The sequence below is a fragment of the Oryza sativa genome, chromosome 6 (genome assembly GCF_034140825.1).
Source record: "Oryza sativa Japonica Group chromosome 6, ASM3414082v1".
NCBI classification, from domain to species: Eukaryota; Viridiplantae; Streptophyta; class Magnoliopsida; order Poales; family Poaceae; genus Oryza; species Oryza sativa.
Genome location: NC_089040.1, coordinates 20,125,408 through 20,152,136, shown reverse-complemented (window position 1 = coordinate 20,152,136; position 26,729 = coordinate 20,125,408). Strand labels below are relative to the sequence as shown.

Below are 26,729 nucleotides of genomic sequence, written 5' to 3'. Positions count from 1 at the left end.
AAAACCCTAAAAAGTCTTTTTCCCCCCCTTCCCCTCTTGGGCCGGCTCGGCCCACCTCCCTCCCTCTCTCTCCTCTCCCCCGCGGCCCATCGGCCTCCTCCCCGCGCGCGCGCCGCTGACGGGCGGGCCCGCCCGCCACCCTCGTTGACGGGTGGGGCCCACCCGTCATCCCCTACCTCGCGCCGCACCCGCCGCCTCGCCCGTGCCCTAGCGCCGCCGCCGCCGCAGATTCCGCCGCATCCCGCCGCCCCCGCGCGCAATAAAGAGGGGGAAATCACTCCCCGTGATTCCCTCTCCCTTTCCCCCCACTTTTCCCTCTCTCTCTTCCGCGGATTCGTTCGGAAAGTTTCCCCCTAACTTCGCCGGCGCATCAATGGCGGCCGGATCTTCCGCGGCCGATTCCCCCTCATCCGGCCGCTCTCTCCCCCTCCCAACACTATATAAACGCTCCTCGTGCCTCCCTCCACCGTTTCCGCCACTCGCCGCTCTCTCTCCCCGTCGGAATCGAGCTCGTGCCGTCGCCCTCTCTCTCCGCCGTCGCCGCCGAGCTCCGGTCCGCCGCCGTCGTCGCCCCGGACCTCCTCCCGCTTCGGCATCGCCTCCTTCGGCTTTGCCGCGTCCTCGCCGACCTCGTCCACCCCTCCGTTTCGCCCGCCGACCGCCGGAACGCCGCCGTCCTCGTCGACCCGAGCCGCGCCGCCGCCTTTTTCCGCTCCGGTCGCCGTTCCCGTCGTCGCCGTCGACCCGGGGTGAGCCGTGGACCGCCGTTTCACTTCCCCCTTCCCTCCCCTCTCTCGGGCGCCGCTCCGCCGCGCCGGTGGTCGCCGGCGGCGACCATCGGGGCGCGGGTGCGCCGCCTCCCGTCGGCCGTGCCGGCGAGGCCGCCTTCGGGCGCGCCCCGCGGCTGCCATGTGGGTCCCGGCCGTCAGCCGCCCGCGCCCTCGGGTGCGGCTGACGCGTGGGACCCACGGCGCCGGCCGGCGCAAGCCGCATGCACCCGGTCCACCGTGGACCGTGAGGCTGCCGCGTGGGCCCCACTCCCGTGGACCCGGTCCGCGCGCCCCTCCCCTCGGCTGACGCAATAAATCCGATTTTAAATTAAAATTTAAATGAAGAAATTCGCAAATATTCATTTAAAGAGCATATAAACTTCAAATGGCCATAACTTGGCCATTTGAACTCGGAATTGGACCGTTCAAGTCTCTAATTTTTCCTTAAGAAGTCAAGAACCCATTTTTGTGCTTTGTTTCTACTTGTTATATGGAGTTTATTAGAGTAAAAGCCTTTTCTTTTCCGTTGGTCGTGTAGACGCTGCAGCTTCGGAAGATCCGCTCTTCGTGGAAGTTGAAGCCGACGTTTGGGAAAGCGAGCAAGGCAAGTCACATCATCCTTGAACATATTGAATCCCAGTTTATAAAACTATGTTGATTTAAATTATTGCATTATCGCTTTATTTAAATTCCCGCGTTATCACTGTTTTATCTAGCCATGCCTATTTACCTTTGTTATGACCTTATTATTGTTATTGTTATTATTACCTTGTTCACCCTAGGATAAACAAAACCCCAACTAGTGGGTACTCTATTCATGGTTCCACTAGTATGAATTTAGGTAGATGCTTCGCTGATTAAATAGGATAACATTAGGTGGTTTTACAACTCTAGACTTTGGGAATATTCATATCACCTGGACACTTTGGAATGGTTGGCTTATGGTGGAATTGGACATACACCTCTCTTCCTCTTTCAAAACCCCTAAAACCTGTTTTCCGGTGGGGTTTGGGTGCATGCCAGTTGTGGGAAGTAGCACCCCGGCCACTATAAGGATTAAGCTCGGGCCTCTGTTGCAAAGCACTACCGTACTTCCACATGTCTAGTGGGTAAGGCTTAGTTTGTGGCTCAGTCTGGTTATAAACAAAAGTACACGGATGGAGATGGACGAAGTCGGGGGTCGATGGACATCTCTAGGACAAATGAAGGCTACACGAGCTGCGGCCCGGTAGTCGAGATGTCATGGCACAGGGCTGGTGTCCTGCTGCTGGGGGCTCATTCCTGCCTACCTGTCCCGGAGGTTCCGGCCGTAGGTGGGGTTGGGTCGGTACTCTTGTTTATGGCTAGGATGGGTTGGGAACTATGTCACGTCTTCCGTTCGTATACCGTGGTGGTATGTGGCACGTGGTTACACGTGAGGAAGATGTGTCTTGTGGGTAAAGATGTACACCTCTGATCAGAGTATAATCTATTCGAATAGCCGCGCCCTCGGTTATGGGCAAGCCGAGCAATGTACCCAAGTCAGTGTTTTAATTCTTAAAATTTGCTTAACAACTAAAATGTGGAATGGTTGGCCTGGGTTGGCTTGGGACGAGCTGGGACCCAGGGTCGGGTTGCCAGTTCGGTCTGAATCATCGTAGGCCTTGGGTTAAGGCAGGTTCGTGAGGGTTCACGGCCTTGATTAATAACACTGTGTAGCTCTAGGATCGTCTTTATAAATGGCTTTGGGCAACTAAGTGACTTTTAAATGCTGTTTACTGCAAAACCTAACCCCTATTATTATCCCCTTGTACCCCCTTGCATTAATCATGCATCTGCCGGTGTGACTTGCTGAGTACTGTGGTTGTACTCATTCTTGCTCAATCTTTTCCCCCTTCAGTAAGAGAAGCTTTGGAGAAGATGTCTTAGGTGGAGTCCTGGCTTATACCCCAGTTGAGCGCCTGTGAAGATGGAGCCGTAGGCCCGCTAGTCCGCTGCTGTTTATTTTTGATTGCCAAGCCTGAAGCGCCTCTGTAATAATGTAAATACTATCGATATAATAAAGATGTGTCTTTTATATCATGTTTGTATGGTGTACCCCGGCTTTTCCTGGGACGGGGATTAATACACTAGCGTTCGGGAAAATGCAATTTTCTCGGTCGCGACAGGAATCGACGATGACCCATGTATACAACCTTCCTACAGTGCTTAAGATACGTACTTTCTGTTTCATCCATACAGTGAGTGCAAGCCTTGTACCCCTTGTTGGACTGTCCGGATAGGTTGCTAAGTGCAGGCCAATCGTTGATGGTTACGAACAGCAGCGCTCGTATGTTAAACTCCTCCTGTTTGTCCTCGTCCCACACGGGGACACCTTCCTTCTTCCACAACTGTTTAAGATCTTCGACCAGTGGTCTTAGGTACACGTCGATGTCGTTACCAGGTTGCTTGGGGCCTTGAATAATAATCGGCATCATTATGTACTTCCTCTTCATGCATAGCCAGGGGGGGAGGTTGTAGATACACATCGTAACGGGCCAAGTGCTATGGCCGCTGCTCATCTCTCCAAAAGGATTCATACCATCCGTACTCAAACCAAACCGTATGTTTCGTGCGTCCTTTCCAAATTCTTTAAATTTTCTGTCGATGTTTCGCCACTGCGAACCATCGGCGGGGTGTCTCAGCATCCCGTCCTGTTGACGCTCTTCAGCGTGCCATCGCAACATTCTAGCATTCCCCTTGTTCCTGAACAAACGCCTTAGCCGTGGTATTATAGGGAAATACCACATCACCTTAGCAGGAATTCTCTTCTTTGTTAGCTGCCCGTCAACTTCTCTTGGATCGTCCCATCTAATCTTGTATCGTAGTGCTTTGCAAACAGGGCATGCTTCTAGGTTCTCATACTCCTCACCGCGATATAGGATACAATCGTTCGGACATGCGTGAATCTTATGAACTTCCAGTCCTAACGGGCAGACTATCTTCTTAGCCTCGTACGTTGTCTCGGGCAATTTGTTTCCCCCCGGAAGAATGTTCTTGACGAGTTTCAATAAATCGCCAAATGCCTTGTCACTAACCCCATTTTTTGCCTTCCATTGCAACAACTCCAGAGTGGTATCCAACTTTTTGTGCCCCTGCTCGCAACCTGGGTACAACGAAGTTCTGTGGTCCTCCAACATCTTGTCCAATTTATAGGCCTCCTTTTCACTTTCGCAGTCCTCCCTGGCGTCCTGCAACATCTGACCAAGATCATCCGCAACGTCGTTACCATCAGCAGCTATTTCCTCCTCGCCCGTTTGATTTCCTTCAAATCCAACATACTGAGCAAAGTCCGGAATATTGACGTCTTCCACTTCATCTTCTTCCATTTCAACACCTTGCTCTCCGTGGGATGTCCAACAATTATAGCTTGGCATGAACCCCGACTCAAACAAGTGGAAATGAATAGTCCTGGATGCAGAATACTCCTTCTGATTCTTACACTTATTGCATGGACAACAAATAAAACCCCTTTGCCTGTTAGCTTCGGCCACTCTCAAAAAATAGTGCACGCCGTCAATAAACTCTTTGGACCGCCGGTCAGCGTACATCCATTGCCGATCCATCTACATGAGTCAAAAAAACCGTACACAAATAATTATTCTTACAATAATGACAGTCATACAATAATTATAAGATATCTTTATTCATACAAAAATCATAAAATATTACACCAAATAATTCTTAAAAACTATTTGTAAAGTTTTAAACTAATTTTAATGTGTTTTACTTCTTTTAATTTTCATTTTAGTTTGTTTTCTATTATTTAAGATTAACTTTCACTAGAGTTTTCCTTCTCAACTATTTTATAAAACCTTGTTTAGCAAATGAACTAAATTTCTATATATTCTTTCTTCCCCACACACATTTTCTCTCTCATCAACTTACAACTAAATTTTGGAGACAAAAAAAGTATGCAAAACATAGGTGCAAATGTAGTATGACAAAAAAAACATTGGAGGATGAATTTGCAAACCTTTTAGGCACCTCCGATTTGTATGTAATTACCAAAATAAATTCAATAGAAATTTTGGCATGACCTCCCCTCTTTTTTAAAGAAATTTTGAAGCTTGCTCGGGCAGCTGGAGGAGGAAGAAGACATATATATAGGGGTGGGACTTTAGTCCCGGTTGGTAGCACCAACCGGGGCTAAAGATCACCGGGATCTTTAGTCCCGGTTGGTAAAGTTACGACTTTAGTCCCGGTGATCCCGGGGGGGCCTGACATGACCTGACAGCATTCGAACCGGGACTAAAGATGATCTTTAGTCCCGGTTGGTAACACAAACCGGGACTAAAGATCAAATATGCCCGTTACCCTTTTGAACCGGGACTAAAGATCATCTTTAGCCCCGGTTTTTATTGCATCCGGGACTATTGTGGAAATCGGCCGACCGACGAAAGATGGTTTCTCCACCAGTGATAGCAGTCTGCTTCTGTGAGAAGGAACAACTAGTTTGTAGTATTTTTATGGTGCGGACTACTGAATTTAAAAGATGGTTGTAAGAAGTATGGTCCCTACTGCATGATCACTTCAATTTCATCATTGAGACAAGATTGGTGTGTGTGAGTGGATGTCACACTTCAACTTTCTTCAGAGATATCATCTAAATGATTGGAATAAATTATTGGCCTTCTTGGCTGAACTTTTGAGAACTGCACCAAAAGATTGATGACATTCAGGATACAACTTTTGAGACCTTTACATGCATGTCTTGTAGTTGGGTTGTCACCGTAGCATAACAATTGTAGTGTAATTAAATTTATTCCCGTTGCAGCGCAAGCCATTTGGCCAATATAAAAAGTATCATTTAGGTTCCTTCTTATATTTACCTTAGAAAAGTGTACAGAGTACCAAATAGACTTATTATGACAAACATTACCCAAATCTCACATCTAAATAGCTGAAAATATATGCAACAGCACTCAAATAGACTTATTTTGAAGTTCTCTATTGTGCTGTATACATTATAATTTTTTGGTATTCACATATCTAATTTATATTGCTGGTTGCTAAAAATATGAGAAACTTTGCTGAGATCTGACTTATAAACAGTACATACATCATACATGTACAGGAACAATGACTGTAGATGTGCAGTACACTATCTTTGTCAATTAGCGGTACCATTCATTTATAAATCCATATAGTCCATGATTAATGAAATTTTGAAGTACATGCACTGGTTAGGCCAATTTCTGATTCAAGTCCACATCCATTCTTTATTATTCCTTTGGGATATCAAACATTTGACATGTGAAATACTGTGTTCGTTTGTGATATCATTCATTATTCGTTTGGGATAGAGTTTTGAAGGAATTAAATTCAAGATTGTGTTCTCAATGGAAATGGACATGAACTCATAACTTAACATATTGGTTTTCTAATAAACATACTTTTATATTAGATTGCTACTCAAATAAAAGGTGAGGAGACCGATCGATGGGATCTGGCAGTCTTAACCTGTGATTGATTGAGCGAGTCTTGTTCTCTGATCCTGACGACCTACTCTGCTCCAGATTGGAAGGAATGCGGCACCCTCACCTTTACACACCGTTAGACCTGCACCTTCCAAACTTCGTTCCTCTGTGATTGTCACAAGGGGAAATCATCGTGCCCTACCTGGGAACCTCCATCTTTATCGTCTTTGCCATCTGGTTCATCTCTGGTACGCGACTCTCCTTCTACCTACTGTCTATCGTATCATCTGTATCCCCTACTTCCTTTCCAATCCCGCATTTGTCTCCAAAATTGTTTTTTTTCAGAGTCCAGAAATCATTCCTTTGACCTCCTTTGTGCAAAGTTGGGATCTTTAACTACATATCACTATGCTTATTGTTTGCTTTGGCAGTTATTGGCATGCTTCTAAGTCTCTAAAGACCAAGACCCAATGACTATAAACACTACCAGTTAGCAGCAATCTCCATCAGTGGCGTAGCCAGGAACTTTTCGCCGGGTAGTCCTACTTTGGAAGTTTACATCACATACGAAAATTTTATCGCAAACCCCACATATAAGTATAAATTTGGGTAAAAGGTGATACAAATATAGCAATAATAATATCTTAATTGACTAAAGGAGCTGCGTACTGGTGAAGGCCGAAAGGAGCTGCGGCTCCATCCTCACAACTCTAGCGCCTGGCCGCCTGATCTAGTTGGGTTCTTGGGCTTGTGTTGTTGGGCCAGTTGGGTCTGATTTTTTTTAGGGTTGGGGGATCTGGTCTGTGGGCCAAAATCGAGGTAGTCACGAGCCCATCGGGACTACCCCTGCTACGCCCCTGATCTCCATGCCATTGCTTCTGCTTTTACCTTTGCAGGAAGATGTGGAGGCAAGCTGTCCAAGACTCCAAGACCGATCGTTTGCTCATGTGCTGGTGGGCCTTCACCGGTCTCGCTCACATAATGGAGGGAACCTATGCCTTCGCGAGCTCATGAGAAGAAGGTTAAAGTCCTCTTCAGCAATCAAAACCCCTCTTTCTCCGATGAAGTTTGTATGTCGTCCCTGCTGCTTACTTGCCCTGCCCTTGCCATCGTTTATTCACCTTGGAGGTAACAGGTATATATGGCCTCTGCATTTGTTCAGGGAAAGAGTACAGCAAAGGCGACTCCAGATATGTCGCCAGAGACCCAGCAACCGTTACAGTTGAAGCAATTACAGCCGTGTTGGAAGGCCCTGGTTTACTCCTTTCTGTGTATGGTTTCTCTCATCTTGTGTTCTGATTCAGGATAGACAGCTTACTTTATTTCATTTTCCGGTTATAAATATTCAGCGCAATTAACTTTGACCATCCATCTTATTTAAAAATTATGTAAATATTATTTATTTTGTTGTGGCTTGTTTTATTATTAAATGCATTTTAAACGTGACTTATATTTTTGCATATTTACACTAAATAAGATGAATGGTCAAATTTCATGGTCAAAGTCTATTTCCTCAAATATTTATGACTGAACAGAGTAAGAGTATATTCCTCTTACCTTGAATTTCATTCGTTAAGTGTACAGCACTACTGATGTACATCTTGCATTCCATGTAGTTCAGAATATAGCCTTTTGTTTTCTAGTCTCTAGCTGACAAAAGGTCTCCCTGCTTGCAGCTATGCCATCGCACGCCAGAAGTCTGACAGCCATATCCTCCAGTTCACTGTCTGTCTTGGTCATCTCTAGGAATAAGTTCACCGGAGGTCCCTCAACTTAACAGCGAAATTTTTTGAGGCCCCTTAACCACAAAACCAGAAATGTTTACCCCTGAACTTACTCAAACCGTTCACCGGAGGTCCCTCGGCAGTATTTTTGCCCGGTTTTGCTGACATGGCATCCTAGTCAGCAAAAAAAAATTAAAAAGGTACGTGAGGCCCATATGTCAGCTGCACATATTTTTTTCTTCTCTTTTCTTCTTCTCTTCTCTTTTCTCTTCTCTCCTCTCTCTTCTCCTTCAGGCTGGCGGCGGGCGCAGCCGCGATGGCTGAGCGCGGCAGCAGAGCGGTGGCGGGCTGTGGGCGGAGCGGACGGCGGGCGAGCCCGGCGGTGGAGCGGAGGCAGCGGAGGCTACGGGCGGAGCAGCCGCGTGCCGTGGCCGCCGTCGTCGTCGGCTCCCCATCGTCGTCGTCGCCGTGGGCGAGGCTACACGGCGCGGCCGTTCGGCGGCATCGGCCAGGCGTCGCAGTGGCCGTGCATAGGTGGCTCGAAGTGCCGGCTGACGATGCACCCCAGTCGCTCACGCTCCTCCTGTGCCGCGGCTGCGGCAGTGGTGGCGGCGGCAGCGTCGCCGGCCTGATCCCATGGTCCTCCCGGATGCCCAGCTCGCGCAGCTGCAGCAGGAGCGTGTCCACGCTCGGCGTGCCATCGGCGTCGTGGACGGTGGTCGGCGCGGGCGCGGTAACCCTCGTCGTCTTCGTTGACGTCGCGGTAGCACTTGACGTCGTAGCTCATACGCATATATTCCGGGTACAGACGGCCGCATGTACATGCGTCTTCGTACGAGCATATATATGCATGCATGGAGACGACCAGCTATAGCCTAGCTAGCTTCTTGTTGGTTTGCCGCCCGATAACATGCAGACGTATATATTAGCCAAGCATGTGTATATGGCTGAGCACACTCACATGTATATATGCAATTACGTGCAGCGGAGGAGCGCGGATGCGGGGGTGCAGTGGAAGGCGAGCGCGGCGGAGGAGCGGCGGCGGGCGAGCGCAGCGGTGGGCAAAGCAGCGGAGGGCGAGTTAGGCGAAGCGGAAGACAGTGGATGGGACGAGGAGCTCCCCCGTGCTCGGCCGCCACCACCGCCGTGCCCCCGCGGGTGGCCGACGATGCTAGGAGAGGCACCACCGGCGGGGGAAGGGGAAGAGGCAGAGGAAGCGATTGTTTCTTGGTCGCCGGCCGCCTCCCCCTCCCTCCCAAACTCGCTGGCCGCCGCGCTCGCTCGCCTCCGCTCCGCCGCCGCGCTCGCACTCCGCTACTCTGTCCGCGGCCTGCTCGCGCTCCACTGCTCGGCCCGCCGCCGCGCTCGCGCCTTCCGCTGCTCCGTTGCCGCGCTCGCCCTCCGCTACGCTGCCCGCATCCGTGCTCGCCGCTCCGCTCCGCCGCCGGACGGCCGCGCCGCGTAGCCTCGCCCACGGCGACGACGACGGCGGCCACGGCGCGCGGCTGCTCCACCCGCAGCCTGAAGGAGAAGAGAAGAGAGAGAAAAGAAAAGAGAAGAGGAGAGAAGGAGAAGAAAAGAGGAGAAAAAAGATGTGAAGCTGACATGTGGGCTCCATGTGTTTTTTTAATTTTTTTTGCTGACTAGGATGCCACGTCAGCAAAACCGGGCAAAAATACTGCCGAGGGACCTCCGGTGAATGGTTTGAGTGAGTTTAGGGGTACACATTTATGGTTTTGTGGTTAAGGGAGCTCAAGAAATCTCGCTGTTAAATTGAGGGACCTCCAGTGAACTTATTCCTCAGCTCTACGGATGCTTGGTTTACTTGCCTACTTGGGTGGCTTCAACTTCTGGGCTAGTCCGTTCTACTTCTGGGCTTATTTCATTGGACCCAACAGTTTGTGGGTTGTGATACAAGGGAAAAGTTCATTTTACACCCTCGAACTCTTATGATTGTCGAAAATACACCCCCGAACTACAAAACCGGATATAATACACCCTCGAACTGTCAACACCGGACACTTAACCCCCCCCCCCCGGGCTGTTTTCACCGTGGTTTTTGCCACATCGGCTGCCACGTCGGATGCCACGTCAGCCCTCGCCACGTCAGCGCACAACATAACATGGGCCAAGCCCATATTCTCTCCCCCCTCTCTCTCCCTCTCTCTCTCCTTGCCGTGTTTGTTCTCCTCTCTCCCACGACCGGTGGCGGCAGCTGCGTCGGCGGTGTCGCCGCGGAGCTGCGAGGGCAACGACTACGGTGGCTGCGTCGAGCTGCGAGGGCCGCGGCTGTTGCGTCGAGCTGCTAGGGCCGCGGCGGCTGCGACGTCGGCATCGGCGGTGGCGGGGAGAAGTCCTTATCACTCTCCTCTTACCGATGTCAAGCAAAAAGAGAAGAGCAAAATGTTAGTATGCACAAATTCAGGTCTCAGATTCAGATGATGTAATTAACCTACATTGACTGTATCTTGTGAAGACTTCCCAGATTGTACACCAAGACCAATGCACGTCGTTGCTTCCACCACGCGTCGAGCTGCTTCTTCCCTGCTAAGCCAAATCCAAGGGCGCGTGCGGCGATGACGCCCGGACCTTCTGTTGATGACTACGCGCAGAGGCTTCCACCGGCGACCGTCCGCGCAATCGGGGCAGCGCCACCGCCCTCACAGTAGCTCCCTCCCGCCGCCGCCTCGCAGCTCCACACCAACGCGGCAGCCGCAGCCCTCGCAGCTCCACGCCGACGTCGATGCCGCAGCCGCCGCGGCCCTCGCAGTTTGACGCCGCCGCCGTAGCCGTCGCCCTCGCAGCTCCGTGCCACCGCCGCTGCCAACGGTCGTGAGAGACTGGAGAACAAACAGGGCAGGGAGAGAAAGAGAAAGAGGGAGAGAGAGGGGGAGAGAATATGGGCTTGGCCCATGTTATGTTGTGCGCTGACGTGGCGAGGGCTGACGTGGCAGCCGACGTGTAAAAAACCACGGTAAAAACAGCCCGGGGTGTTAAGTGTCCGGTATTGACAGTTCGAGGGTGTATTATATCCGGTTTTGTAGTTCGGGGGTGTATTTTAGACAAGCATAAGAGTTCGAGGGTGTAAAATGGACTTTTCCCTTATACCAACTCGGAAAAAGTATACATTTAGTCCCTCAACTATCGCCGAAGTATGATTCATGTCCTCCAACCACAAAACCAGGTATATCGACTTCTCCAACTATCAAAACCGGTGCAAACAATACCCCTGGGTGGTTTTGGATGACGTGCCACCTACGTGGCAGTCTTGACCGAGTCTTTGTCCTACGTGGCATTAGAATAAAAACAAAAAATAAAAAGGAATATGTTGGACCCACATGTCATTCAAACAAATAAAGCATTGTGGGACCCACTGACATGTGGGACCCACATGTCATCCTCCCTCGCCATCCCTTCTTCCTGCTCCCTCCCTCTCTCCCCCCCGCCTTTCTCCTCACCTTGGCCGGAGCAGCAGTTGGGAGCAGCAGCAGCAGCGGGCAGGAGTGGCGGCGGTGGCGGTGGGGACGGCGGTAGGGAGCGGCGGCAGCGGTAGGGAGAGGGAGGTCCTAGCCGAGGGCGCGGAGGTCGGCGAGGGTGTAAACGCTGAGGGGCATGTAGGAGGTAAGGTCACCGGCGGCGGCAGCGGGTCGTAGGTGGCCTTGTCGAGTACCCATGACGCGGTGAGGTGGCAGCGGGCGGTGACGACGGAGTCGTGGGCGGCGGCTGCGAAGGCTTGAGGGCTGAGGCTGGATGCAGAGGTTCTTGCAGGAAGAGAGGCCGAGGGCGAGGAGGGAGCCGGAGGCGGTGGCGGGGAGGTGGGCGAAGAGGAGGTGGAGCTCGGCGAGGGTATTCTCTATCAGGCTCTCCAGGTCGGACTTCATCGCGGCGGTGAGGATGGGGCTGGTGGCCCGTCGGAGTTTGGAGGAGAGGCGGATCTCGTGCTTCGGTCGGCCACCTTCACCGCCCACCGCTGTTCCCTACCACCGTCCCCACCTTCATCGCCGCCTCTCCCGCCCGCTACCGCCACCGCTCCCGCCCGTTACCGCCACCGCTCCCTACCGCCATCCCCACCGAAGAGAAAGGCCGAGGGAGAGAGAGAGATAAGGGAGGGAGAGGGAGGAAGGAGGAAGAAGGGAAGGAGAGGGAGGATGACATGTGGGTCCCACAAGTCAGTTGGTCCCGCAATGCTTTATTTGTGTGAATGACATGTAGGTCCCACATATTCCTTTTTATTTTTTGTTCTTATTCTAATGCCACGTAAGCGTCACGTGGGACAAAGACTCGGTCAAGACCGCCACGTCGGCGCCATGTCCTCCAAAACCACACAGGGTCATTTTTTGCATCGGTTTTGATAGTTAGAGGAGTCGATATACCCGGTTTTGTGTTGGAGGACATAAATCATACTCGAGTGATAGTTGAGGGAGTCAAAGTATACTTTTTCCTACCAACTCTCATCGCCATAAGGAGCTGGAAGAAGATTTTTGCGGCACTTGAGTTTGAAAAGGTGAAGGCTAAATATGCATAGGGTGTACCTTAGTCACAGTTTGGCTGGAATAAATACCCACCTGTACTGTGGACAATATCATTTGTTCCTGCCAATGTTTTAAATAGCAGGATAAGGCATTTAGCGGTTAGCTTCTCAAACAGCTATAGTGGGCTAAATGGTGCTATAACGGCTAAATTGTACATGAGAGCAAATAGCTAGAACTCTTCTCAAACAGCTATAGCGGGGGATTTAAAACCCTGGTTCCTGCTATGGAAACCCTTGTGTTACTGAAAAAAAATTGCCTTGTATACCCTTTGGGCAAACAAGCAAACATCACTGTTAAAATGGTGGTGACTTTGTGCTGCTATGTCTTGCTGTAAAAATAAAGTTTTATATCTCGATCATCAATCAGGTTTGCATGCAGTTGTCCTCCTTGAAGAAATAAAATGGTAGGGTTTGCCCATTGGAAAAGCCTGCATGTCCTGCTACAAGCAGCACTTCAGTTTGCCCGATTGAACACAATAACACTCCCTGTTTGAGTGTGGACACTAATACCCATCCTATGTGATGCTATTTTGCTTCCCCTTTTCTTGTTTGGATTAAGTCTACATAACCCCCAACCTATTGTTAGGAGATTACTTAACCTCCTCACCTTACAAACTAGGTATTTAACCCCCTAATCTTACTAAAACCGTTTAATTAACCCCTTATGGTGGTTTTGCTCCCTGGTTTTGCCTTGCTGGCATGCCATGTTGGACAGATGGATTAACAGGCATGCTGTGAGGGTCACTTGATTTTCTCCGGCAAAGCCTTGTCCTCTATCCCTCTATTTACATTGAAAATCTGTACCATTTTTATGGTTCCTGACATTGCCATTGAAGTTGGAATTGCATACAAGTGCAAGAATTCAGTAGCACGAACAAAATAAGAGGCGGAATATAAATTTTTAGACAAACCATTTACACACACAAATATGCTCCACAATCTTTCATGAAACAAGTAGAAAAAAAACTAAGTAGCAATCAGGTCTGACAAAACAGGGTAGCAAGTGTCTCTCACAAAACAAGAGACATGTAGTAGGATGCATTTAATTCCTGATAAAAAAGACAAATATCTCATCTTTCCCCAACACACATCTTTGGTTATAGTTCCATATGATGGAGTAAAACAGTAGGTGGGCAAGTCTCGAAGTGTTTCAAGCTGGTCTAGCCCTCTTCCTGCACTTCTGTTGCACAAGTGGAACAGAGCTTGGAGTAGCAACACTTGGAGGCAGAGAGCTTCTGCTAATGCTCTGTTGGGTGCCCACATCACCCTACAAGATGAAAAAAAACATACTTTAGATAGGTTAAGCCAATGAGCAAAACAATAGAAAATCTGAGAATAACAATTTTATAAGACCATGGTGAATGAGGTAGCAGCAGCAGACCCCACTTTGCTTCCGTTTTCTTGTAGCATCCCTCCTGATATAACCATTCTTCTTACTCCCAGCTTCTTTATTCCGAGCACAGGTCCGGCTGTTATGAGTAGTTTGGTGGCACAATTTACATCTCATCTTGATGCCAACCTTGCTTAGCTTAGCTCCCTTAGGTTTCTCAGTTGGCTCTCTTGTTCTCTGAGTTTTGGGCCTCCTGAGCATTTTAACATAAGCAAGTGGATGTGGCTTTGGCATGTCAGAAACTGGCCATTTGTCCTTCCCTTCAACTGGCTACAAGCAATGTTGGTATGTCTTCATGTACTCTAAGATAGAGAAACTTGATGCTATGTAGTCATCCAATTGTTTTGATGCCTTGTATATTGCACTGATAGCATGACAACATGGTAGTCCTGATAGTTGCCAATAACTGCAGCTGCATGTTTTCTGTTCTAAGTTGATCGTGTACTTCCTCTTCTCTTTCTCTTGAACCTCAAATCCATGCTGTCCATTTCACAACACATAACACTGGCCAGATCTCTCAATGTTGACTTTCAGCTTCTTGAATATGTTTGGGCATATTGTACCTTGCCACTTATCTGCCTTTGTCCTCATTCATAGAGATGACTGGAAAGAACCTTGAATCCATGATAGAGTTGTTGAAAGACTCACACATGTTGTTATTAACGGATTCACAATTGGACCCTAGCTGAAAGAATGCCCTGCTCCAATGTTCAAGTGCGGTGGTCATCATGTCCTTAGCTCCTTGAGGGGTGTCTTGTGCTAGCTTTGCTCTATTGTAGTTGAAAAGCTCCCTACAAGATGACTTTGTACAGTTCCAAAACTTTTTCTGAAGCTTCTGATTAGTGTACCTTTTCCTCCAGTTTGCATATATATGCCTTGCACATATCCTATGTTCTACTCTAGGGATAAGCTCAGCCGCTGCCCTTAAGAGTCCCTACAAGACAAAATTCAAAATATTTATTACAACTTATGACCCATTGCACATTTTGTTAAAAGATAAACAGTTAAAAAGCATATCTTTTGCTGGTCAGAAATTATCACCCATCCTTCACCTCCATCATTTATATTGAGATCTTTTTGTAGCAACCCAATAAACCAATACATCAAGTTGTTCAGCTTGAGATCAAGTTTGCATCATCAAGTATCTCTACAGCCTGGTTGCTATGCACTCCTAGCTTCCTTGCCCTGATGTTTCTCTTGATTTCCTTTGCAAATTTCCAAAGTTGTTCAGCTTCCTCATCATTATCAGAGCTATTTTGCTCTATAGGCTGCCTATAATCAGAGTCTGAACTATCAGATACTTGCCCTTCAGGGTTGCTCTTATTTTCAGGCCCATCTACATCTTTAGGCTTCTCTAGAATTTGAGATGATGCTCTTCTTGGTTTCAATTTTCCCTTCTTATCTGTACATAGAACAACAGTAAGATGTAGCTCTGCCTCTGAATCTGATTTCGCTTCATCGTTAGCTTCTGCCATGTCATAGCCCCAATCAGCAATCTAATTATCATCTTGCCCCTCATCAATTGCTATATGCTCAACATAAATTTCTGCAACTTGACCATTATTAGACATATGATTTGCCATTTCTATGCAAGCATTGTCATCAAGCAAAAACCTTAGCCCATCTGACAACTGCTTTCCAGGATACAGCCAATGCAAGTGTAATAAACCACTAACTGGCATGTGGTCACCGAAGAAACCTATAATCTCAGGTAAAGATATCTTGTCAAGCTCTATGTATGACAATGCAGTACGCTCTGCCACATAATGCAATTGCCCCCTAGAAAACATGAATTCCCCACTATAGTGAAACCTGACCGGAAGAAAATCCGATGGATCCATTCCTGCAAAAATAAGAAAAAAAATTAATCCTAACTTTTGATGAGATTAAATTACTACAACCACCAAGATCGTACAGTATATATTATTTGAGGTTTCTAGCCTCCGTTATTCTTAAAAAAAAAAGCAAGATCATACACAAACAAAGCAAATTTATGTGTCCTCTGGTACCAACATAGGAGCAAATTTCTGTGTTCATAAGCCCTAAACCCCAAAATCATCAAGCAGTAAAATTACCGAGAAATTCACAAAAAGTGATGAGAATTTAACTGCCTACAATATAGCACTATCCAAATTTCACAAAGAAAATACATAACCCACAACTAAAAGACCTTGTAGAATTAACCCTAATCCTTTAAGAGATAGCCTGGTTGGAAAAAAAAAACACAGAAAGGGTTGTGGAGACTCACCTTTACCTCACCCTGCAATCCAATCAAGTGGATCTACTCCCTGTCATCAGCAGTGTCACGCCCAGAATTTCTATCCAAAATTCCAAACGCTTACATGTGTGTTAAACCCTCGTCCAGGAATCAACCGAGGCACACAATGACAATATTGATAATAGAGTACAAATAAATAACTATCGAATATTCGCAAATTAAAATTATTACAGAGGTAGATAGTTCCTCTCAAGAAATAATATTCTACGCAGCGGAAAAAAAACTATAACAAACTACGGAACAGCTATGGCGACTCCACTCCACAGGCATTTTAACCGAGAACAAGCCTATTCCTCCAGATCATCACCTTCACTGAGAAACTCCTCTTCTGATGAATGAATATTGCAAGAATGAGCATATGACATACTCAACAAGCCACACAGCAAATATGCAAGTGCACAGGATAACAAAGGATGGCATAATATAGCTCATTTGCAGAAAATAGCATTTAATAAATATTTAAGAGAATAGTAAAACAGTTGTATAATTAATCAATATTAAATAAACACCATACAACACACCCGTGTTGCATAGGCCCAACCACATTTGAACAACCAACCCCAGTTGAACAAATTGAACCTCCAAACCAGGAATTAACCATTCCAAACCAGGAATTAAATTAATTAACACATTATTACCATTAATGAGTAGTGTGAGACTAATCACGAAAAACATTGCTCAACTCACCCATAACCGCGGGTACGGCTATTCGAATAGATTAAACTCTGATCAGAGGTGTACCACTGTACCCACAAGACACAACCCCACATCATGTCACCATGTGCCTCAATACCACCACGGTATCTCGGAAAGGAATTGTGACAATACCCCTTGTACAATGTCACGCCCGGAAATTCACTAGTAATTTCCGAACTAATTTGTGCATTAAATCCTCGTCCAGGAATCAGCCGAGGTACACAAACTGACAATTTAATATACAGATTCATCAAATTAACTAAAACGATAAATACTTACTTAAGAGGCACTTAATCCTCACCAAGAAGAAAACTGCAGCGGAAAATAAAATCTAGCGAAGCTCCGGCTCCACTCCCACAGGCAGCTCAACTGGGGTATAAGCCAAACGTCTTCTCCTTCTGGATCCTTTTTCTTCAACTGAGGTTGATTGATTATTGCAAGAATGAGCACATGACATACTCAACAAGCCACACAGCAAATATGCAAGTGCACAAAGATTCCAAAGGATGGCATAATATAGGCTCATTTGCGAAAGCAGCATTTAGCAAAACATTTAAGATAAGTAAAACAGTAGAGTAGTTAATCATCGATTTTAATCAACACTGAACAGCACACCCATGCTGCACAGGCCCAACCATTCTGAACAACCATACCCGGCTGAACAGATCTAACTCCAAACCAGGAGCTAAGCAAATTATTACCAGATATAACATCCATAATTATTGTGAGAGGTGTGAGACTAATCACGAAAAACATTGCTCAACTCGCCCATAACCGCGGGCACGGCTATTCGAATAGTTTTACTCTGGCCAGAGGTGTACCACTGTACCCACAAGACACGATTCCACACATGTTGCCATGCCCCGAAATACCACCACGGCATTGCAAAGGGGGAAATCGTGACAATACCCTTTGCACAACACAACTCAAAACAGTGCACCGTTCCTGGATCATAATCACCCCCTTATAAACAAGGCATGGACTCCCCAGCGACCCCTATGGACTTCTCGCCACTTCTCAGTCTGGCGCACTATAATAAATCATGCTATACAAAGGATAAAGCCGTTGCCCACGCTGGCTTGTGGTTGGCACGATAAATGTTTCACAACAGTAGCTCGCGAACCGGTCCTTAATTGCCATGAGCACGACCTTCAAAACCATGTGCTCACAACCCACCATTAATCATATTTTAATTACCAATTAATTTTCATAACACGATTAACCATCGTGAGCTACCATTAAATATAACCATAAATATTAATGTAGTATATATGATTCATCCCATTAGTGAGCTAATGTTTCTAAGCATTGCTAAGCAATTATATATATACATAACATTTAGCTGAACCAAACCAATACATAAGGTTCAAGCTAATCAATTTTATTACCCCAAGGTATCAAGGAATAGGGCATTCAATGCAAATTGGCCATAACAAAGGAATAGGTTCACACCACCCGATGACATTCGAAAATAAATGCACAGTTGAAACAAATAGAGAATTTAAATATAGGATCAACATGCTCAAAGGATTGTGTTTAGGATCTGTGTGACTTGCCTTGCAATAATCGGTCTTCAATTAATCTTCTTGATCACTTCCGACGCACTCACGAACCTTCGCAACGACGGAAACGACAAGCTAACACGCAAAACGAAGAAAAAAACTAATAAAAACCAAATAAACAGTACATAAAAAGTAAACAAACACGTAGATCATAATTTTAGATGAATTATGAGACTTGAACGGCCTTATTTCGACTTCAAATGAATTTATTATGAATTTTACAAGATCAAATCTAATTAAAGCCCATTTAAAAAGAATTAAATAAATTTAATTCAATTTATGGACAATTTTAATATGTAGATCTTTATTTTAGAAAAATTTAGCAACTCGAACCACCTGAAACGGATCTACGGTTATTTAGTTATGATTTTCCGAAGATTTAATCTATTAGAAAAACGGGAAAAAGAAAAACTGATGACGTCATCGACGGCAGCCACGACATGGGTGGCGACCTCGCCGGAGCTAGAGAGGTCGGCCGGGCTATTGGAGGGCATGTACACGTAGAGGACGACGAGACGAACCCGATGGTACTCACCGAAGCGACGAACGACGACGGATGACGGCCGGCGACGAAGAAGCGACGGCGGCGACGGCTTGCACGGTGGCGACGGCTCTACGGGTCACGGGAGAGGACGGGAGAGGGGGCAAACGAAAGAGGAGGACTAGGGGGTCCTATTTATAGCCTTGGATTGAAGAGATCGGACTCCTCCCGCAAGAAATCGATCCGGGAAAATCAAAACTCGGTTTTGGAGATAAACTCGAAAACGAGTTTGATTCGGATAAAATACCCAACGATTTGCTCCGATTCTTGGGGGAAAAGATAGAGGAGGATGAGAGGATCAAAACCCCTCAAAAATCCGGAAGAAACGGGGTCGGATTGGAGCGGATTTAGAGGAGGAAGGCGGCGCGGCGCGCGGCTCGGGCTCAGCTAGGCAGCCGGCTGGAGGTTAGGGACGACACTGTAGCAGGGAGGCAAACTAGACTTTTCTGTGTGGTTTCCTATGCTAGGCCCGATTGAAGGAGGGAGGCAAAACAGACTTTGACAGAGAGAAGGGCGGCTCGGCTGCAGCTGGGCCGATTGGGCCGGTTCGGCCGCGCGGAGAGAGAAAGAGTTGGGCCGAAATCGGCCCAACGACTTAGGGAAGGATTTAAAAACTTTTTCCAATTAAAATAATCACTTAAATGATCTTTCAATTGTTAAAAATACTTCCAATGCTCAAATAATTCCAAGAAAAATCCTGAAAATACTTGGACACTAAAAGTACTTAACAAAATTATAATTAGACCATTTAATGATTAATTTAATATGTGGGTAATTACTGAAATGCTCTTTGTATGATTAAAATTAATAATTGAGCTCCAAAAAATCCGAGAAAATTCCAGAGAGTATAATTAACCATGGAGAATTTAATAAAAATTAAATCCATCCATGCTTTATATTTAGGAAATTTTATTTCCCACATTTAACTTCACTTGTAAATTGATGAACATTTAATATAAATTCTATTAATAATTTATTAAATAATTTATAAATCCTAAGACGAAAATCAGGGTGTGACATACAACATAACCCATTACAGCGCACCTTTCCTGGATCATAATCACCCCCTTATAAACAAGGCATGGACTCCCCAGCGACCCCCGTGGACTTCTCGCCACTTCTCAGTCTGGCGCACTATAACGAATCACGCTATACAAAAGATAAAGCCGTTGCCTACGCTGGCTTGTGGTTGGCACGATAAATGTTTCACAACAGTAGCTCGCGAACCGGTCCTTAATTGTCATGAGCACAACCATCAAAACCATATGCTCACAACCCACCTTAGTCAGATCTTAATTATCAATTAATTAACATCACACGACTTACCATCGTGAGCTACCATATAAAATAACCATTATTCATAATAATTATGTAATATAATTTATATTTAACCCCTTTTAGTTGGCTAATGTTTCTAAGCATGGCTAAGCAAACCTATATATAGCATTTAGCTGAACCAATCCAATATATAAGGTTCATGCTAATCAAATTATAACCCATAGGAAAATAAAGTCATCTTCGGCCATTAATTAATAGGGAAAGGCTCACCACCCGATGACATTCGAAAACAATGCACAGTTGAAATAAAATAATAGCTTTAAATGGGATCAACATGCTCAAAGGGTTGTTTGGGAACTGTGTGACTTGCCTTGAGCTTCCGCAAACGCTTCGGAACCTTCCTCAACGGAAACGCTCTCCTCCGGAACGTCGGAAACTAAAGCAAATAAACAAAATCAATAAAACAGTACAAAAACAAGCATAAACAGTACATGTGGATATTTTTAACATGTAGATCTTGATTTTAGAAGAATTTAGAAACTTGAACCACCTAAAACGGATCTACGGTTATTTAGTTATGATTTTCCGAAGTTTTAATCTATTAGAAAATCGGGAAAAGAAAAAGAAAAGGAAACGATGACGTCAGCCCTAATGATGACGTCAGCCCTGGTGATGACGTCATGCTGACGTCATGCTGACGTCGCAATGACGGCCGGCTCGGGTTGGAGAGCTCGCCGGAGCTAGAGAGGTCGGCCGCGGAATCGGAGGGCATCTACGCGTAGAGGGCATCGAGACGAACCCGATGGTACTCACCACTACGAGAAACGATGCACGACGGCGGCCGGCGACGAGAAGAAGCGGCGCGGCGGCTCGGGTCGACGGCGGCGGAGGGGCTCCGGTGGTCGGCGGCGAAAGAGGAGGGGCAGCCGAGGTTCCTCTCACCACGGCGCACCTAACGGCGATGACGGCAAGCGGCGGCGACGGCGGAGACGGCGCGGCGACGTGACCGAAGACGGCCGGCGGCGGCGGCGGACTTGGAGCGCGTCGCGGCGGCGCTAGGAGGCACGGGAGAGCTCGGGAGAGGGGGCAAACGGAATAGGACGACGAGGGGAAGCTTTATATAGCATTGGATTGAAGAGATCGAGCTCCAAACGAGAGGAATCGATTCGGGAAGAAATCAAACTCGATTTTAGGGATAAAATCAAAACGAATTCGATTCGGAGAGAATACTCAACGATTCGCTTTGATTTTTGGGGGAAAAGAAAGAGGAGAACGAGAGGAACAAAACCCCTCAAAAACCCGGAGGAATCGGGGTCGGATTGAGGCGGATTTGAGAGGAGAAAGGAGGCGGCTCGGGCGGCTTGCGAGGCGGCGGCCGGAGGTTGAAGACGGCCCTGACATGTGGGCCCCACATGTCAGCGGCTGGAGGAGGAGGGGGCGGGCGGCTCGGCTTGGGCCGGCATGGGCCGGTTCGGCCGCGCGGAGAGAGAGGGAGTATTGGGCCGAATTCGGCCCAACGACCAAAGAAGGGGTTTTTTGAACTTTTTTAAATAAAACAATTTGTGAAATGTTGTTTCAACTATTAAAAATACTTCCCTTGCTCAAATAATTCCCAGAAAATTCTAGAAAATAGAGGAGCAAGCATAGTATTTAATAAAATTTTATCTAGCCTACTTTTATGTTGAAAATTTTCCTAGAAAATTAGGGTTTAGCTTGTAGGCTTTTAAAACAATTTCTAAAAATTCCAATTAAACAACAATTTATATATTTAAGATTTTTAGGGCGTGACAAGCAGCTTGTTCGCCTCGTCGGAGTTGTGCTCGCGCGAATGAGAGAGAGAGAGAGGAGGTGCCAAGGAGAACGATGAGAGAACCGCTCGTGTTTTTATTCACGCCATCCTCCACACACGCGTTGATCCACCGTGGCCGGCTGGTCAAGTGTGGCCTGGGGTTAATTAAAGGGGTTTTGGACTATTTGCCACTCTCCCGGATGGCGTGTTCTCAAATGCTACTCTCCCGGATGACTTCGCTATTCCGCAAGGCGCCACGTCACTCGATCTGAGGACAAAATGACCGTCTTGCCCTTCTTCTTCATTTCCCCTTCTGTCTCTTTCATCCCCTTCCTTCGCTCCGGCGAGGTTCTTGGGCTCCGGTGAGCTCCCCACCTCGCACTCCTCCCTCCTTCGCTCTGCTCCTTACCTCCCCGGCCCCTGCTCCATTCTGCTGCGGCCAACACCGGCCCCTGCCTTTTCTTTTGTGGCATCGCCGGTTCCTCACCCCATCACCGCCGACTTCGTCTTCCTCCTCTCAGCTTTTCTACACTCTCCCCCGATGTCGGCGGCTGTGCCAGGTCCACCCTTAGGGCTTTTCCTACCTTGTCGTTCTTCACCCAGCACCAGGAGGTCGGTTCGGCGGTGGTGGTGGTGGTGTCACCGGCTCACATGCAGGGAGGAAGGTTAGAGAAGAGGGACCTGAGCTAGAGGAAGAAGAAGGACAAGACAATCATTTTGCCCTCGGATCGGGTGACGTGGCGCATTGCGGGCTAAAAAATAGCACACAAGCAAGAAATCTTCTCTCTCCGATGGCAAAATAGCGAAGTCATCCGGGAGAATGGCATTTGAGAACACGCCATCTGGGAGAATGGCAAATAGTCCAAAACCCCTTAATTAAATGGTTTTAGTAAGGTTAGGGGGTTAAATACCTGGTTTGTTAGGTGAGGGGTTAAGTAATCACCTGGTAATAGGTTCGGGGGTTACGTAGATTTATTCCTTCTTGTTTCTTTAGGAATTAGGACGGTTGTGTATAATTCAATGATGCAGCCATGCAGGTATTACTCAGATCAACAGCTATACCAGCTTAAATTTTCTGATCCATGAGAACATGTACTTAGCAATTTCTGGCTAGTTTAACACGAGTCTGCTTCGAATAAAATTGCAAAATACAACTCAATCAAGATCAATTGCACCGATAAGGTGGCCTCGGCTTCGGCCACGGCTGAGGAGGATGATGGGCCGGTGTTAACGGCAGGCTAGCTAATTGGGCCTAGAGACCGGCCAGTGTCGTGGCTGTGATCAGAACCTTTCAAAACTCGAACACATGCATTCAGCATTCGGAATGTTCATCGCATGAATTCTTACGCGGTGGTCCAAATAATCAGCTCGATCTATTTCGGGCAAACAAAGCTACAGAGACTTGCTTGCAGCTTAATTACTTAATTCCAAATAAAAACTGGCCACACCATCAAAGATTATTATTTTTAGTGAAAATCAGTCCTTGTCCACCTGCCTCGTTGGAGACTTGGAATGGATCAAGGATCGATCGGTCGTCATCACCGAGTTCCTTTTCTTGAATAATAACTACAGATGCATATGCATGCATCGAATCAGGACTTGAGAAGTAACCAAATGATTAGGTCCCTGCTTAATAAAATAGTTAAGAGATGTGGACAGTATAATTCATTTGTTCCGACGATATATGTATCGATCAAAATCTAGCGCGCGCCCGTCCAGTGGCGACTGGCGATGTATATATCCTTTGATCAATTCATTGATGCATAGTGCAAGTGTACGATGTGTGACCTCTGAATTATTTGACAACATTGGGTTGGTACGTGACAACTTGTTACTAATATACTAGTATTTGAGTGTTACACGTTTTGTTTTGTTTTGTAACTTTTGATTGCTTACGTTTTTTCTCTCCTTTCCCATTTTTCGTCTTGTTGGCGACCTCGTCACGAGTTGCCGCCAAGTGAGCACGAGCTTTGCCCTGTTGCAGACCAGGACCCCGTCGTCGTGCGCTCTCGTATTCTCCCGAGCACGAGCGCGCGCGCAGCTTGGGGACACGCCACGCCCACGCGTGAACTAGCCATCTATATAACGCAAACGATTCGCTGCATGCTTCGTACTCATCATCCACCACAACATCTCCTCCAATCAGCAGCAGCAGCAGCAGAGCTGATCACCATCACTTCGGAGCTTGTCAGCACAAGGCTAATTATTAAGCTAGGGCTCGATCGATCTGATCGTGATCTGATCTGATCTGACCATCAGCAGCCATGTCGTTTAGGTGTAAGGGCGGCGTCGCTTGGGTTGCTCTGCTCGTCGCTGTCGCGGCTCTCGCCTCCGCCGCTCAGGGATTTCCAAATCCCTTCGGTCACGAGGAGTTCACGGAGAGTTACTACGACGAGACGTGCCCCAACGCGCAGAGCATCGTGCGCTCGGTCATGGAGCGCCACGCCGCCGCCAACCCCCGCACGGCGCCGGCCATCCTCCGCCTCTTCTTCCACGACTGCTTTGTCAACGTAAGTACACCAATCTCTCCATCGTACGAGGAGGCCACCATTAGAAGCATAACGAATGCATTTGTCTAACAATCATCGGTGACATTTGCAGGGTTGTGATGCCTCCATCCTTCTGAACGCTACGGACTCCATGGAGAGCGAGAAGGATGCCGAGCCCAACGCCACCCTCGCCGGCTTCGACGTGATCGACGGCATCAAGTCCGAGCTCGAGCGCAGCTGCCCGGCCACCGTCTCCTGCGCCGATGTTCTCGCGCTCGCCGCCCGCGACGCCGTCGCCATGCTCGGTGGGCCCAGCTGGGGCGTGCTCCTCGGCCGCAAGGACTCCCTCACCGCCAGCATAGACATGGCCAAAGAGGATCTCCCGAACCCGAAAGACAGCCTGGCCGAACTCATCAGGATGTTCAAGGAGCACGACCTCGACGAGCGTGACCTCACCGCGCTCTCCGGTGCACACACCGTCGGCATGGCACATGACTGCAAGAACTACGACGACCGCATCTACAGTCGCGTCGGCCAGGGCGGCGACAGCATCGACCCATCCTTCGCGGCGCTGCGCAGGCAGGAGTGCGAGCAGAAGCACGACAAGGCCACGGCACCGTTCGACGAGCGGACGCCAGCCAAGTTTGACAACGCCTACTACGTCGACCTGCTCGCGAGGCGGGGGCTCCTCACCTCTGACCAGGAGCTCTACACCCAGGGCTGCCAGACCGGCGACCTGGTGAAGACGTACGCCATGAACGGCGACGTGTTCTTCGCCGACTTCACAAGAGCGATGGTGAAGATGGGGAACATACGCCCAAAGCATTGGTGGACTCCGGCGGAGGTCAGGCTCAAGTGCTCGGTGGCCAACACACATTATTGATGCTCATACTGTTGAGTACAACACAATTATGTTGCACTCATTTATAAGTGTGATATTTCCTTTCGATTTAATTGTGCATTAAACTGTAAGATGTATTTTTCTTTTGTACCTCAATTTTTTTATTCATTTTTTTATAATGTATGGGAGATCACTTTGCCTTGAATGTTCAACCACTCATGCACAATGCAACATCACATCAATAAATAATTTTTTTAAAGAGTACTCATTTTTAAATAATGTTTTCTTTCAAATTACTTCTGTATTCTATGAGCGGATCACATCAATAAATTCTGTGTAATTAAATCTTTTTATAACAAGACCACACTTGTAGTAATTAGTTTTTTAGTTTATTTCTTTTAATGTGTTTTATTTAAATGTTTCAGTTGATATCTTATGATATTTCAATACTAGTTAATTTGTAAATGTTGTATGATATTATTCGAATTTTATAGTAAGTATTTTATAATGTTTCAATATTTAATGTTTTGAATATGATATTAAAACTTTTCAACATTATCATGTTTTTGCAAAATATGGTATTTTTATATGTTTTTTTTGTATGTTTTGCTCGTTGGCAATTAGTGTTTCATATAGTTGTTGTTAGTGCTGCAGTTAGTATCTTTGAATGTTTTATTTTTCTCATACATTTTACATTGTGAGTTGAAACGTTTTGACAAAGGGGGAACAAATTTCCAGTGAAACAACGTTAATTTTTTAATCAAAGTATAATCATGTGAGATCGTGTTATAAATATTTAATTATAAGGAATACAATGATATAATTGAATCGTAAATTAGATAATTAATTGAACCATTTGATTCACAGGAAGATAATAGAAAATTTCATTGAAATGCATTCCTATGAAGGTTATGGGTACCGGGAATCTACATGGCCTACATATTTGACTACAGAGGTTGGATCCATTTAATATATAATAGAGTAGGACTCGGTCACTATGTTGTCTTGTATCCTTAAACAGGGCATAAAGCCCCGGCTGAATACTACCATTTATATATTAGGAAACTGAAGTAGTATCCGGCTAACTTTTCCTCTCTATAACCTTCTCCCCAACATATAAGGTAGGTAGGGGGCTCCCTCAAGGGCAACCAGATAAAAACCTAATATCACATGATTAATACAATCTGACAAATTCAATCCACCAAACTGGATAGGAGTAGAGGACAACCTCTCATCGAGAGGGTCTGAACCTGTCTAAGCCCTTGTCTTCCACATCCGTCCACTTTTAGGTCTTATATCCATTCACTTTTAGGTCTCGTATACTTCTTGCTGATATAAAACATCGACAATTCCTATGGTCAATTGCATAGGAAAATAAGCAACATGTTAAATCTCTTGTGAA

At 46.8% G+C, this 26,729-nt stretch overlaps 2 protein-coding genes and 2 long non-coding RNA genes across 6 annotated transcripts; 2 read left to right on the top strand and 2 right to left on the bottom strand.

The window, feature by feature from the left end:
- Positions 1 to 6,239: 6,239 nt before the first annotated feature.
- LOC112939399 (uncharacterized) lies at positions 6,240 to 9,783 on the top strand. Of its 2 annotated transcripts, none has more exons than XM_066311350.1 (5): positions 6,240 to 6,456; positions 7,105 to 7,229; positions 7,371 to 7,479; positions 7,885 to 8,665; positions 8,918 to 9,783. In XM_066311350.1, the coding sequence occupies exons 4-5, from the start codon at positions 8,249 to 8,251 to the stop codon at positions 9,395 to 9,397; spliced, it is 897 nt and encodes a 298-aa protein (XP_066167447.1). In that variant the 5' UTR covers positions 6,240 to 6,456; positions 7,105 to 7,229; positions 7,371 to 7,479; positions 7,885 to 8,248; the 3' UTR covers positions 9,398 to 9,783. The 2 variants fall into 2 exon arrangements, with proteins under 2 accessions (XP_066167447.1, XP_066167446.1); XM_066311349.1 differs by having other exon boundaries at positions 7,105 to 7,278.
- A 3,543-nt stretch (positions 9,784 to 13,326) lies between these two features.
- Positions 13,327 to 14,805, bottom strand: LOC136356785 (uncharacterized). The gene is made up of 2 exons (XR_010741771.1): positions 13,817 to 14,805; positions 13,327 to 13,730 (listed from the first exon to the last, which is right to left on the bottom strand). It is a non-coding gene; the product is annotated as an uncharacterized lncRNA (long non-coding RNA).
- Positions 14,806 to 15,415: 610 nt separating this feature from the next.
- Positions 15,416 to 19,363, bottom strand: LOC107281228 (uncharacterized). Of its 2 annotated transcripts, XR_010741772.1 has the most exons (5): positions 18,925 to 19,363; positions 18,384 to 18,464; positions 17,107 to 17,244; positions 16,102 to 16,459; positions 15,416 to 15,696 (listed from the first exon to the last, which is right to left on the bottom strand). It is a non-coding gene; the product is annotated as an uncharacterized lncRNA (long non-coding RNA). The 2 variants fall into 2 exon arrangements; XR_010741773.1 differs by lacking the exon at positions 15,416 to 15,696 and having other exon boundaries at positions 16,265 to 16,459; positions 17,129 to 17,244.
- A 4,750-nt stretch (positions 19,364 to 24,113) lies between these two features.
- Positions 24,114 to 25,539, top strand: LOC4341171 (peroxidase 2-like). Its single transcript, XM_015786062.3, has 2 exons — positions 24,114 to 24,507; positions 24,599 to 25,539. Exons 1-2 carry the CDS (start codon positions 24,262 to 24,264, stop codon positions 25,367 to 25,369), a joined length of 1,017 nt encoding a protein of 338 aa, XP_015641548.1. The 5' UTR covers positions 24,114 to 24,261; the 3' UTR covers positions 25,370 to 25,539.
- The last annotated feature ends 1,190 nt before the right edge of the window (positions 25,540 to 26,729 follow it).

Bases quoted from the DNA above. Each gene is read 5' to 3' on its own strand.
- LOC112939399 (XM_066311350.1), top strand. From the start codon at position 8,249: ATGGCTGAGCGCGGCAGCAGAGCGGTGGCGGGCTGTGGGCGGAGCGGA. The intron at 8,666-8,917 runs GTAACCCTCGTC...AATTACGTGCAG, and splicing joins CGGTGGTCGGCGCGGGCGCG to CGGAGGAGCGCGGATGCGGG.
- LOC4341171 (XM_015786062.3), top strand. From the start codon at position 24,262: ATGTCGTTTAGGTGTAAGGGCGGCGTCGCTTGGGTTGCTCTGCTCGTC. The intron at 24,508-24,598 runs GTAAGTACACCA...TGACATTTGCAG, and splicing joins TCCACGACTGCTTTGTCAAC to GGTTGTGATGCCTCCATCCT.